This window comes from Cimex lectularius, unplaced genomic scaffold (assembly GCF_000648675.2).
Source record: "Cimex lectularius strain Harlan isolate CLEC.00 unplaced genomic scaffold, Clec_2.1 scaffold476, whole genome shotgun sequence".
Taxonomy (NCBI): domain Eukaryota; kingdom Metazoa; phylum Arthropoda; class Insecta; order Hemiptera; family Cimicidae; genus Cimex; species Cimex lectularius.
In genome coordinates, this window is record NW_019393097.1 from 83,107 (window position 1) to 97,250 (window position 14,144).

Here is a 14,144-nt window from a genome sequence, read left to right on the forward strand (position 1 = left end):
ATTAATAATAACCACATCCTCTTGGGCCCCACTTCTAGAGACAGGATTGAAATGTCAGGCTATGGTCCTATGTTCATAAGGCGCTGTGCCGAAGATTAGCTTACTACGACCGTTGAAAAANTGCAGAACCCTCGCCTCCGCATCCACAGCAAAACAACAAAATACGGTGTGGTTTTCGACGCTTCTCCTAAGACTACAACTTGGCTTATTAATGAGTTGGACATTACCTCTACTTCCAGTATTTACGTGCATTTACCTACGACTTAATGCCCCTTAAAGAAGGAATAAAACAATCTAAAAATGACAAGGGAATTTTTTTTTAATGCTGCATAGTTATGAATCCCTATATTCATTGCTTATATTATATATATTATGCAGGGTGNAAAAATAACGCATCTCATGTTATTGGAAAATGTTTAATAAATGTCATAATATCTGATAAAATTTCCAGATTCATTAATTACTAGCGAAAACTTAATCTACACTGCTTGTATTGTACCCAGGTACACTGCGCAAATTAGTTCGTTGTACAAATTGACTTCTTATTAAAACTGTTAATAAACAGTGTACTACAGAAAATGAACATACAAAAGTTGTTCGGGCGCGGCTACGTCACCGAAGCGCCCGATTTGCGACGTAGATTGTACCCCTCTATCTACAACCCCTATCATCTAGAAATCCACCAATCGTCATATACTTCCCCCTTTTTTTCTCAAAACCTCATCCCTTCCAGCCATCTCGGGCTCTCTTCTCCGCCAGCTCTCAGAGCGAGCACACGTCCTATCGCCCTATCCCGCTAAAGTGTTGCGCCATAGTAATTTAACTCCGTGTAAGATCGCCGCTTCTTAAAGTCTTCTTCGCTACGCGATTCCCCGCAAATCGCCATACTATCTTCACCTCCACGTCCATTTCACAACCGCATGGTCCGCAAACCTATCATCGCCATTTTCCCTTAATATATCATCTCCTTCTTCCATCTACCATCATTATAATCCCGCGAACGCAACATCCTTCATTATTCCACGAAGACTCCATCATCTCACTGGCTACTACCTGGATTGCCTCGTCTCATCCTCACCGCTACCGGATTGCATCATCATCATCAACGACACTGCATGAACCAGGTCGGTATATCGGCCTAATCATCGCCAAACAACGCACGATATCGCATTCAGAAGACCTTCACCACTTCCCGGTCTTCATCGCCTTCACATCTCTAATACGATTATCTGCCACTTTGTAAGCCATAGAAACTTCATTAAACAGGGGGGTCTTCAATTATTTTTTCGTTCATTATTTATTCCTTCAGTTAACCATTCCTAAACTAACACCCCTCTTAAAATCGGAAATCTTCAATTCCCGTTGGTGCCGAAACAATCCTTTTATTAATTTCGTTTCCTCTCTCCCGGTGGTGTTCGTCGGCGCCATTCAAAACTTGGCTGCTGACGAACAAAAGTTTTTAAAACATTTTTAAGAGAATGGTACCACCCTTTTTCTACTCACTGTTTCCCAGCGTTCAACTCCTTCAGGTGGTGAAATTTTTATATTCACTGGTACTAAACTAGATGATTTATGCTGTGCGCCTGAGTATACTAGCCAATCAGTTTTTATTCTATCTGGACAACATGATTCATGTTCCTAGAACAAATTTTTTTACAAGTCACACAAACACAGTTGACAAACCCAGGTTAATAAAAAGGTAAGCAACATGGTGATGAAAAATTCCAGGTCCAATGAAAACAATTGCATTAAGATAAAATTGGAGTCTTCTATTTGTAAATTAATTATTACCATCCAATCAAAACTTTTATTCTTTTACATTTACAAAAACATTTCAAAAATGGAAAAACAAATAAAATTCTGCCCCTCAAATAGGTATCGACATCAGATTCCGGAAGAACAATTTCACTTTCCAATACAAACTTCCCTTATCACGTGAGACATAACACAATTCTTCCAGTAGCTTGGTACATATTTGATAAGACAGAACCGGCTTCGCTCAACATACATCTCATGTGCACAATTTTTAATAATTCAAAAAGACGTACGAACCATACAAACGTAGCAAGCATTCAAATGCGACATATTAGTTACATTGTTAGAGAAATGTTAGACAAAAAAAAATGTGTATAGAAAGGTATTAAAGCATTCTTCAATGACAGAAAGTAATTTTATACATTCAATTTGCAATTCCACCAACATCCGAAGACAAAGGCGAAAGACAGAAAAGAGAGAGGACACCGCACGGGTGTGTGCGAGGTCCGTGACGCGGAGAGGGAACGTGTCTTTGACATGAAGGCCTCCACCGGCCCGGCCTTGTACGCTCGCCTTGTAGGTGGACCGACTCTTAGCAAAGATACACGGACCGAGTGTTCAAATGTCAAGTGAGAAGGATGAGGGGAAGAGCAGGCTTCCACCAACATCCGAAGACAAAGGTGAANTCAGAGCGAGATGTAGACGACGTTCTCTGGCCCAGGGGAGGCCGAGGGACGTTCTGCTAGTCTCACACCTGACTGGAATTATCTGTCAGTGCAGTTGTTAGCTTATCGCTATCAATCTCAAGCATGCCGGTTTTGGGGTTTTGTTTAACGCACATTTCATTGAGCGTACTGATATCCATACCGCTCTGAGCGGAGGAGATTTGTGTTTTCAGTGAGGTCTGGATACCACGGACAGTGCTGTTACCAAGCAATACGCCGTTACTGGTGCTTTGTGCATCAGAACCAGGATCTACCTCTGTGTATTTGGTCAAAGTACCAATTGTAGTCTGCAGTGCATTGTACGCATCGACGTAATTTTGAACGGCTGTCTTCATCGGCGCAATATCACTGGCGATTGATAATGTCTCTGATGAATTCGTCGCTGTTTGGGATTTCAATGTTAATGTAACGCCATCAATAGCATCAGAAATCGTGTTACTTTGGCGCTCAATCGTCATGCCATTAAGCTTTATTGACGCATTTTGCGCGGCAGTCTGCTGCGTCATTGCACCACTGCCAGCACCTGTATCGGAGGTATAATTCAATTTGCTATTCAGCGTGTCATCACCGGTGACGCTGATAGTCATCTTAGCATCGGTGCCAGTGTCTTTGGCCGTGATAGACAAATAATAAGTATCGTCATCCACTTTGATGATACTCGCACCAACATTGCCATTAGCCTTATTAATTGCATCACGGATGCCCACTAATGATGTCTGGTCATCGGTCAGTTTGATTTCAAGTGGTTTATCCTGACCTGGCTGGCTGATAGTCAGGGTCCGGGTATTGTTTTCTGTCGCTGATCCCTGCTGTGCTGTATTGCTGGCAAATTCACCCGAGATCAAGGATTGCGCGGTAGCAAGTGTCTTCACTTCTACACTGTAATTGCCGTTAGTTGCTTTGCTATCCGTTGTTGCTGTGAAAGCGGTATTGGTGCTGCTGACACTGGTTTTATTGATACTGCTTGCTTTGGTCAATGCTTCTGCGGCAGTGTTCAGCTTTTCTAGTGCACTCTTAAGGGTGTCAAAGGCTTTATCTCGGTTTTCGTAAAGCGTTTGTTGTGCCTTTATCGGGGTTAAGCGAGTCTGTTCATTGGTTGTTAATTGCGAAAGAATATTGCCCATTCCGCTGGTGTAACCTGTGAAGCTGATGCTTGCCATGGTAATTCCTTATGAATAAGTTAATGCCTTTAGAAGCTTATCGGCAAATAATGAACAAAGTTTAGTATAATCTTTCAGCAGAACTGAGATGGCACGATGGCATCCGCTACAGCGTATTTTAATCAGTAATCCACTTCGAAGGAAATTTTAAAAAATCATTAAAGCTTCTGAAAGGAGTGCCGATATCAGGTAGGACGGTGATGAAACCGTGGGCGGCAGACGCTGTCCTCCTAAACCGCGTTATTGTTTAGGGCTGGAACCTGAGAGTTTTTCAGTCGGGCACCCTTACTCAGCGGATCAATAGTTGCTATTGAGCAGCTATGCCACCGTAAAGCGATTGGACTAATGAATTAAGGATATCCGCTTAATATGCAAGATAATTCTGTTGACCTTGTTAATGTTGCTGATGAAACAGTGCATCGCCCACAAATTGAAACGTCATATGCATCGCCGGTACATATCAAGGCGGCGGCCTATTTATACGGTATCCATACGCCTGCAGTAGAAAAAGCCAGAGTACTTGAACTGTGCTGTGGTGCAGGGGATAACATACTGCCGTTTGTACTTGCTTATGAAAAGAGTCAGGCGGTTGGTATTGATCTGGATGATGCGCTGATTAGCCAAGGACAACATGCATTACGCACAATGTCAGTGCCAAATCTTCAGTTGGCGACCGCGGGAATTGATGAATTATTAAACAGTGATTTGGGGGAATTTGATTACATCATCATTCATGGTCATTTCTCTACGATCAATAATGCAATGCGCTCGGCGCTATTAGAGTGGGTTAAGCTGCATTTAACGCCCAAAGGGATAGCTTGCCTGGCATGGAGTACTTATCCCGGCTATAAGGTTGTTGAAGTATTGCAGGATGCGCTGCAATTGCATAGCAGCCTGGCACAAACGCCAACAGAACAACTTGATAGTGCTCGTGCGATGCTAACTTTCATGTCTCTGGGACTGGCTGCAAAAAATACATTAAGTGAACCAATGCGTGAGCTGGTTAAACATGCTGAAACCAGCTCAGATTTAGCCTTGAGTCTGAGGTATCTTCAGGGCTTGAATGAGCCATGCTATCTACTCGATTTTCATGCTATGGCTGCCGGTGCTGGATTTGCCTATGTAGGGGATCTTCTGCCTCATACCGAGATTGCGGGATACTATGGTGGTGACGTTGAGAAACTGCATAATGCAATATGCCCGGGTGATAACAAGTTGCTGGGTCAGCAATACCTGGATTTTGCTGTGGGGGAGCGTCCCTGCCTGGCAACATTATTTTCAGCAACTGTTGCAAGCATGTTCATCAAAGAGCGAGCGCTATCTCGGGGCATTGATCATGTATTGCAGTGAAACCAGCGTCGGGGGATACATCAGCCCGGATTCAGAAAAAGTGAAGAAGTCTCACCACAGTAAACGAGTGGCTGATGCTAGGTCAGTCGATAAAAAGGTACAACAGCAAATTAGAGACCTTATCAGTATTAATGATTATGCGGCGGCTCGGAGCAAGGCTAAAGCGCTGGTCGAAGAAATGCCATCGAACATGTATTGCTGGTATCTGCTCGGGCAAACAAACTTAAAGACGGGTGCATATGACGAGGGGCTAGCTGCCTTGATGAAAACATTGTCGATGCATGCTACGAGCTGGAGTGTATACCTGGATGCTGCTTATGCCTTTTGGTATAGCTATCGACACTACTATGCCGGGCGTTTGGTACGCAAAATATTGCGTTGCGATCTTCGTAATGCAGGGGCATGGAATATGCTCAGCACCTTGTATAAAGACAGCAATGAAATGGCCCAAGCTGAATTTTGCGTTCGAAAAGCAGAACAATATGCGCCAGAAGAACCTAACATATTAAACAACCTGGCCAACCTGCTCAGCTCGCAAGGGCGGATGAGTGAAGCTGTGGACTGTTTTCGCCGTATGCGTGCTATTGCTCCTGATGACTGTGATTTATATAGCAGCTATCTTTTCACGCTGCTACACGATGTACGGGAAACGCCTGAGTCACTTTATGCAGAGCACCGAGGGTATGGTGTATTGGTAGAGCAACGGGCACAACAGTATCATCGGCATTTCATCCCGAAAGGAACACGGGAACCTGGGCGTAAATTACGCGTCGGTTTTGTTTCTGGAGATCTATGGAATCACCAAGTGGCGAATTTCTTAAGGCCAATTTGGGAGAGTATCAATCGGGAGCACTTTTCGCTTTATGGCTTTGCCTCATCAAATAAGTACGACAATGTTACGCAGTCCTTTGAGCAAACTGCTGACGGATGGCACGCTGTGTATCGCAAGAGCGATATAGAGTTAGCTGAGCTAATCCATGAGGAACAGATTGATATTCTGTTTGATCTTTCTGGTCATACTGCGCGTAATCGCTTGTCTATGTTTGCGTTTAAACCTGCTCCCATACAGATAAGCTGGATTGGTTGTCCTGGCACCACAGGAATGTCAGCAATGGACTATTTCCTTATTTTTAATTTGGCTCCGGGAACGAAAAACTTCCAACAACAATTTGTGGAAAAGCTGGTTTATCTGCGTAGCGAACTTCAATTTAAAAGTGTGGACAATAGCCCTGAAGTGAACGAATTACCTGCTATAAAACGTGGGGGATTCACGTTTGCTAGCATGAATCGTATACAAAAACTTAACGATTATATTTGCGATGCATGGGCCCAAATACTCAAGTCGGTGCCCGATAGTCGAATGATTATCGCAGGTCTCTCCGGTAAACAAGACATTGCCATTTTGCGCGCTAAATTTGATAGCTATGGAATAGCATCATCTCAACTTGTTTTTCATGAAAGGCTGTCGTTAAGTGAGTATCTGGCATTACATCATGAAATTGATTTATTGCTTGATACTTACCCTTACTCTGGAGGGACAACTGCCAACTATGCGCTTTGGATGGGGGTGCCGACACTCATGTTGACGGGTGAAAACTACCATACATGGCAAGGTGTTGCTGCATTAAACGCACTGGGCTTAGACGGATTTGTCGCTTCTTCAAAGCAAGAATACATCGAGCAAGCCATTAGCTGGTCAACTCGGCTTGATGAACTGAATCAATGCCGGCAGGCCTTACGGCCTCGCTTCAAGGCGATTGAAAAACAAGGCGGGTCGCCCTCACTGTACTTTGAGCAAATGATGCGAAGCGTCTGGATGAATTACTGTGATGGTAAACCTGCGCAAGCATGTGCATTCGGGTATTGATAAGTAGAGTAATCACCGCTCAAAATGTTATTATGTGACAAGGACCTTTGAGTTGTGATGTATGCTGGCAATGACATCTCAATGGCTTTGTTGAATAAATAGAAAGTTTGGGTAATCATCGGAACAGATCACCATAGTTGTTTCAAAATCAGGTCTCCATGGCAAAACAAAATTTTAAAATCACTAACTGGCCCTCCTATAACAAGGCCCTCAAGCAGCGCGGTTCTCTAACCGTATGGCTAGATGAATCAGCCATTGCTGCATGGACGGAAAAAACGACTACTGAACGGCGTGGACGACCGCTCCACTACTCAGATATGGCCATCACCACAGTCCTGATGATGAAACGCGTGTTTGGCCTTTCATTGAGGGCGTTACAGGGTTTTGTTGACTCGATTTTTAAACTGATTAAATTGTCGCTGCATTGTCCTGACTATTCGCTGCTCAGCAAGCGAGCAAAGACAGTGAACATCAGCATAAAAACGCCAACCCGTGGTGAAATCTCACATCTGGTCATTGATGGAACCGGCCTGAAGGTCTTTGGCGAAGGCGAATGGAAAGTCCGGCAGCATGGTGCCGACAGACGCAGGGTGTGGCGTAAGCTGCATCTGGCAGTAGACAGTGCGACGCATGAGATTATCTGTGCGGATTTGTCGCTCAGTGGTACGACTGATGCCCAGGCTCTACCGGCACTGATAAACCAGACCCACCGGAAAATCAGAGAGGCATCGGCTGACGGCGCTTACGATACAGGTTACTGCCATGATGCTCTGCTGAGGAAGAAAATAAGGCCGCTTATCCCGCCGCGAAGGGGGGCGCAATATTGGCCAGACCACTACCACGAGCGTAACCACGCTGTTGCAAATCAGCGCCTGAGCGGCAGCAACGATACCTGGAAAAAGAAAGTGGGCTATCACCGACGCTCAGTGGCTGAAACGGCCATGTTCCGGTTCAAAACGCTTCTGGGTGGTCATCTAAGTCTGCGTGACTACGATGCTCAGGTGGGTGAAGCCATGGCGATGGTCAAAGCGCTTAACCGGATCACGCTATTAGGAATGCCGAACAGTATTCGCATCACGTAACAATCGACCCGATGGGGCACAGTCGTTACAAGTTCTGATTTATTCAACAAAGCCCATCTCAATATGTAATTGATGGCTGTACTCGCCATCAATTACAGCACAAAAGGTATGGGCAAGCAAAAGTGGTGTGGTTCTCTGGTAGCGTAAGGCCAGGGCGGTAGCGTGCCTAAAAAAGATAAGAATGAATCGTGGAGAGCATTAGCGTGAAAAATATCTATGTCAATAGACCGCTGCTTCCTCCTTTGGAGGAGTTTGTCCCGTATCTAGAAAAAATTTGGGATAACAAATGGTTAACTAACAATGGTCCATTTCACCAGCAGTTCGAGCAGCAATTGGCTGACTATTTGGGTGTCAAGTACATCAGCGTTTTTTCCAACGGTACCCTGGCGTTGCTGACTGCATTACAAGTTTTACGCATTACGGGGGAAGTGATAACAACACCCTATTCTTTCGTTGCGACATCACACACGTTGTTGTGGAATGGTTTGACGCCTGTATTTGCTGATATCGACCCTAAAACGTGCAATATCAATCCAGAAAAAATTGAACAACTGATCACATCAGCGACGTCAGCAATTTTACCTGTGCATTGCTACGGGATACCCGCAGATGTTGAGCGTATTCAACAAATCGCAGATATTTATGGGTTGAAGGTCATTTATGATGCCGCACACGCTTTTGGTGTCAAAAAAGAGGGTGTCAGCATTCTTAACCATGGTGATTTATCAATACTGAGTTTTCATGCCACGAAGGTATTTAACACCATTGAGGGTGGGGCAATAATTTGTCCTGATGAGAAAACAAAAAAACGAATTGATTACCTTAAGAATTTTGGTTTTACCGATGAAGTGACTGTTGTAGCGCCAGGAATTAATGGCAAAATGAATGAAGTTCAGTCAGCGTTTGGATTGTTACAGTTACAATATATCGACAAAGCGCTTGAGTTGAGAAAATCCATTTCTGAAAGGTATTGTCATGCCTTATCTGATATAGAGGGTATCAGAATAGTTGATGTTCCTGACAATGTTGAATGGAACTATGCGTACTTTCCTATATTTATAGACAATCGCTACCCTTGTGGCAGAGACGCACTTTACAACAAAATGAAAGCTGCAGGTGTTTTTGCTCGCCGTTATTTCTACCCCCTGATCAGTGATTTCCCTATGTATAAGATGCATAAAAGGGGAGATCTCTCTGAGTCTGTCAGTATTGCCAATTCTGTACTGTGTATTCCTATCTATCCAGATTTAGAGATAGAAGAGCAGGAAAAAATCATCTCACTAATCAAAAATGCAACAGCTGGAGACGATTAGCGCTGTATATTCGCTTTTTTTGTCTTTTGGGTATGGAATGATTATATGAATCGTATTTTTATTGTTGGTGGTGATGGTCTGGCTCGCGAAGTCTATTCATATATAGATCGGATGGTGCAAGCGGGTGAAAAAATCCAATTTGGTGGGTTTATCGGACATAACGGATACGGCAATCCTGCGAATTATAAAGAATACAAAGAATTATATGTTTGTGACGTAGATGATTTTGTATTTGAGGAAAACGATTGTGCGGTGATCGGCGTAGCAAAGCCTGCTATAAGAAAGAGTATATATACTTATCTTAAGAATCGCGGCGTGAAAATGCCAAATATTATTGATCCGTCATGTATTTTATTTCCGCACAGTGAGCTTGGTGATGGTAATATTTTAGCCATACGAACTTTGATATCAACCAATGTTCATATTGGAAACGGAAATTTGTTTAATGGTGGTGTCGAAGTTGGGCATGATGCTATTATTGGCGATTTTAATTTTATATCGCCTAACGTCCGTGTCCTTGGAAATGTTAAGGTTGGAAGTGAAAATATTATTGCAACATCTTCAGTTTTACTTCCTAAATCACGTATTGGAAACGAAAATACGATAGTTCCTATGTCTGTGGTTTATAAGGGCTGTGGTAATAACTGTTATATGTCCGGTAATCCGGCAGTTAAAGTAAATAATTGATGATAATTGGAGCGACAATCATGACTGAGAAAGAATTTTTATCCGAAGTTCAGGAGTTATTGCAGAAGGATGAAGTTTTGAGCATGGATACTCATCTGCCAAGTCTTCCTGACTGGGATTCGCTTTCTATCATGGCTATGATGGCATTTCTTGAGCGTAATTTCGGTGCCAAAACGAGCATGGCCGATTATAAAAACATTAAAGACCTCAGTGAAATTGTAAAAATGGCAAATATCACGCTATGAATGATTTTTTCAGCGGAAAGGTATTCCTTGTTACCGGAGCATCATCTGGCATCGGCGAATCAGTTACTTTGAAGTTGAATGCATTGGGTGCCAAGGTCATTGCTGTAGGCAGAAACCGGGAGCGATTAGAAAAAGTGCGAGAAAAGAGTCAATTCCCGCACCATATTTTCTCTGAAGTTAAAGAGTTGGCTGAAAATATTGAAACGATGTCGAGCTATGTTCAGGCCTTGAAAGACCGCTATGGGAAAATGCAGGGCTTGGCGTGGTGTGCAGGCATCTCCGATATTGTGCCTTTACGAAGCCTTTCTTACGAAGGTATCAAGGATACGTTCGCGATTAATTATTTCTCACCGCTGATGATGGCTAAAGCTTTCTCCGATCGCCGTGTTAATAATAATGCAGGAAGTTCTATGGTTTTCGTGTCCAGTGTCGCTGCACAATTGTGTGACAGAGGACATACCGAGTACGCTGGAAGTAAGGCAGCGCTCTGTGCATCGATAAGGTGCATAGCCAAAGAGTTGGCCCCCTCTAGAATCAGAGCCAATTGTGTTTTACCGTCAACGATAGATACGCCTTTAACAACGGCAATGGTAGAAAAATACAATACTGAGCATCAACAATATCCAATGGGGATCGGAGCAGTTGATGATGTATCCGAAATGATAATTTTTTTACTTTCTGATAAGTCAGCTTGGATCACAGCTCAAAATTATGTTGTAGATTGTGGAAGTTTTTAATCAGAGAGGTCATTGATATGTCATTGTCAACGTTCAAGCATGCCAAGGTTTCTGCTATTTTTTGTGTTTTGCCAGAAAATCAAAAAAATATTGATGATGAAATTAAATTTTATGAAAATGATGCCGCCAAACTTAGCCGAAATAAAAAAATATTAGGTTTAGGCACGCGTCATGTTGTACCCGATGGTGTTACGGCTGCTGATTTATGTGAGGCGGCTGCGCGAGTGCTGATAGAAAAGATGGATGTTGATGTCAATGAGATTGATACTCTCATTATGGCATCTATCAACCATGATTATATCGGAAACTCAGATGCATGTATTATTCAGGGGAAGTTAGGGCTATCTGAGGAGTGTGCTTGTTTCGACACCAGTGGCCTGGGATGTACCGATGCTATCTATGCGCTTTGGTTGGCGCATTCTCTGGTTGAAAGCGGGGCATCAAAAAAATGTTTAGTACTTGAAGGTTCTTCAAGTAGTCTTATTACAAATGTAAGAAATAGAAACGCAAATATGTTGTTTGGCGATGCGGGAGCCGCTATCTTGGTTGACCGCTCTGACAAAGAATATGAATCGTTTTTTCACCTAAAAAGTTTAGGCAAAGATTGGAAAAAAATTGTCACGCCAGCGGGTGGTTTTAGACTGCCTGTTCAACGTGATATTGTCGATTTGGAAATCATGGATCCTGTTGGAAACCCGTATCACTTGTCAGACTCGGTGATGCAAGGTGGTGATGTCTTTAAGTTTGCTATAGATAATGCACCGGACTCGATCAGTAAAGTTATTGAATATGCAAAAAGTAGCTATCAAGAAATTGATTTTTTTGCTATCCATCAGGCGAATGGGCAAATTGTTAGAACCATTATTAACCATGCTGGGTTACCCAAGGATAAAGCTTCAGCTGAAACATTTTCTAAATATGGGAACTGTGGTGGCACATCTGTGCTGGTTAATTATTGCGACCAAATGTTTGGTAAAGTAAGTAATAGTACGCTTTTCGTTTCTTTTGGTGTTGGACTTTCAGTTGCGAGTTGTAAGCTGGATCTGTCCGATACGATAAACGGTGGTGTTACTTTATATAAAACACCTGACTGTATCCAATCAAGAGATGAGCTGATCTCTGAGTGGGTTAAATTTATAAAAAACGAAGATTGATTTTAAGTAAAGTACAATATAGAGGTTATCATGTCTAATTTTGAAAAATATAAATCTGCATTTGTTACAACGTTTGATATTGAGAATGAAAATAGCATTGAGGAACTTAAGTATCAATCTATCGAAGCGTGGGATTCAGTCGGTCACATGGGGTTGATTGCTGCATTAGAAGACGACTTTGGCATTATGCTTGATACAGATGACATCGTTGATTTGAGTTCCTTCCAAAAAGGAATTGAAATACTTAAGAAGTATAATGTTGAAATTTAAGTGAGACAGCGATGAGTGACATCAGTATTCTGCGCGATCTTGGGCCTTTAGAGATCCAGAAATATCAACAAAATCGTTTTCCTTGTTTTTTTGTTGATGCTATTGAAGAAGCCATTCCTGGTAAAAGTGCTCGAGGATTTAAAAACTTTACTTACAATGAGTGGTTTTTCCCCGCTCATTTTGAGGACGAGCCTGTTGTTCCTGGTTTTATTCTTATCGAAACGCTGACACAAGTGTTTTTGATGACTTTCTTAACAAAACCAGAGAATAAAGGAAAGAAGACAGGTTTCTTATCTGTTAAAAATGCAAATTTTAAACAGAAGGTTATTCCAGGAAAACGTTTGGATATTGTGGCTGAACTTGATTCTTATTCCAGAGGGATTGCGAAAGGGAAATCTACTGGGTTTATCAATGGTGAGGTTGTTTGTCAGGTTGAGTTGGTTGTTGCTGTGCCTGATACGCTAAACCTATATCTTCCAAAGTAGATTTTATTTCGTAGGAGTTTCTCATTATGCGCGTCTCTGATTACGTGATGCAACGGCTGCACCAATCGGGTGTGGACGATCTATTTATGGTGACAGGTAGAGGTGTCCTGTATTTATCTGATGCCGCAGCTAAGCATCAGGAACTTAACTGTGTTTGCGTTCACCATGAGCAGGCTGGTGCTTACGCCGCCATGGCCTATTCCCAAGTTAATGGGGTATTAGGGGCTTGTTTGGTATCAACCGGTTGTGCAGCGACGAATGCGATAACCCCTGTGCTATGTGCCTGGCAAGATGATATTCCCATGGTTATCATTTCTGGGCAGAATACTTTAAAAGAAACAGTTAGTTACACAGGATTACCCATACGAACCTATGGTCAGCAAGAAGCCGACATCATTAGTTTGGTAAAACCAATTACCAAATATGCGGTAATGATCGATGATCCTACCCAAATTGCAGTGGAAATGGATAAAGCGCTTTATATGGCCCAGCATGGACGCAAAGGACCTGTTTGGATTGATATCCCTTTAGATATTCAGAATATGCGCGTTGAGGAAGAGGAGCTTGAGCGTTATACACCCACTGAGGCTAAATTAAGTGCCTCACATGAAGAAGATATTGATTGGCTGTGCGAAACGTTAGCTGGCGCTCAGCGGCCTGTTGTGGTCATTGGCAGCGGTGTTCGCTCGGCGGGAGCACAATCACTTTTCAGTGACTTCATCGAAAAAACGTCGATTCCTGTTGTATATTGCGCATCAGCTACAGATGTTTATAGGTCCGAGCATCAATTATCCATTGGTGCTGTAGGAACAATGGCAACCAACCGGGCTGCAAATTTTGCTATGCAAAATTCTGATCTATTGGTCATCATTGGCGCTCGTATGACATCAATGACTACTGGGTCTAACCCGGAAAAATTTGCTCGTGCAGCGCGTATTGTTGCTGTTGATATCGATGAAAACGAATTTCGCAAAGATAACCTGAAGATTGAAAAGTTAATATTATCTGACGCGAGCATTTTTTTGGAAAAAATCAATCAGAGAAACATTGCTGTTACCTGGAGTGATTGGGCTGAAAAATGCCTCCATTACAAGAAAATATTTCCCAAGTGCGAAGAAAAATATACAAAAAGCGACAAGATCGATCTGTACTATTTAGCTGATATACTTTCGGAACATTTGGCTGATGATGCAGTTTTTGTGACTGACTCAGGCTTGGAAGAGTTGGTTTTACCGACTACGATCTCGTTCCAGAAACAACAAAAATGCTTACATCCTGCTTCTCAAGGGGCGATGGGCTACGCGTTGCCCGCTG

The 14,144-nt window shown here is 42.8% G+C and overlaps 3 protein-coding genes across 3 annotated transcripts; 2 read left to right on the forward strand and 1 right to left on the reverse strand.

Annotated features, from left to right (window-relative positions):
• Positions 1 to 2,503: 2,503 nt before the first annotated feature.
• On the reverse strand, positions 2,504 to 3,640 carry LOC106673223 (flagellar hook-associated protein 2-like). Its single transcript, XM_014405248.1, has one exon. It carries the CDS (start codon positions 3,638 to 3,640, stop codon positions 2,504 to 2,506), a length of 1,137 nt encoding a protein of 378 aa, XP_014260734.1.
• A 6,540-nt stretch (positions 3,641 to 10,180) lies between these two features.
• On the forward strand, positions 10,181 to 10,921 carry LOC106673222 (3-oxoacyl-[acyl-carrier-protein] reductase FabG-like). Its single transcript, XM_014405247.1, has one exon. The coding sequence runs from the start codon at positions 10,181 to 10,183 to the stop codon at positions 10,919 to 10,921; it is 741 nt and encodes a 246-aa protein (XP_014260733.1).
• A 239-nt stretch (positions 10,922 to 11,160) lies between these two features.
• LOC106673221 (3-oxoacyl-[acyl-carrier-protein] synthase 3-like) lies at positions 11,161 to 12,075 on the forward strand. Its single transcript, XM_014405246.1, has one exon. It carries the CDS (start codon positions 11,161 to 11,163, stop codon positions 12,073 to 12,075), a length of 915 nt encoding a protein of 304 aa, XP_014260732.1.
• The last annotated feature ends 2,069 nt before the right edge of the window (positions 12,076 to 14,144 follow it).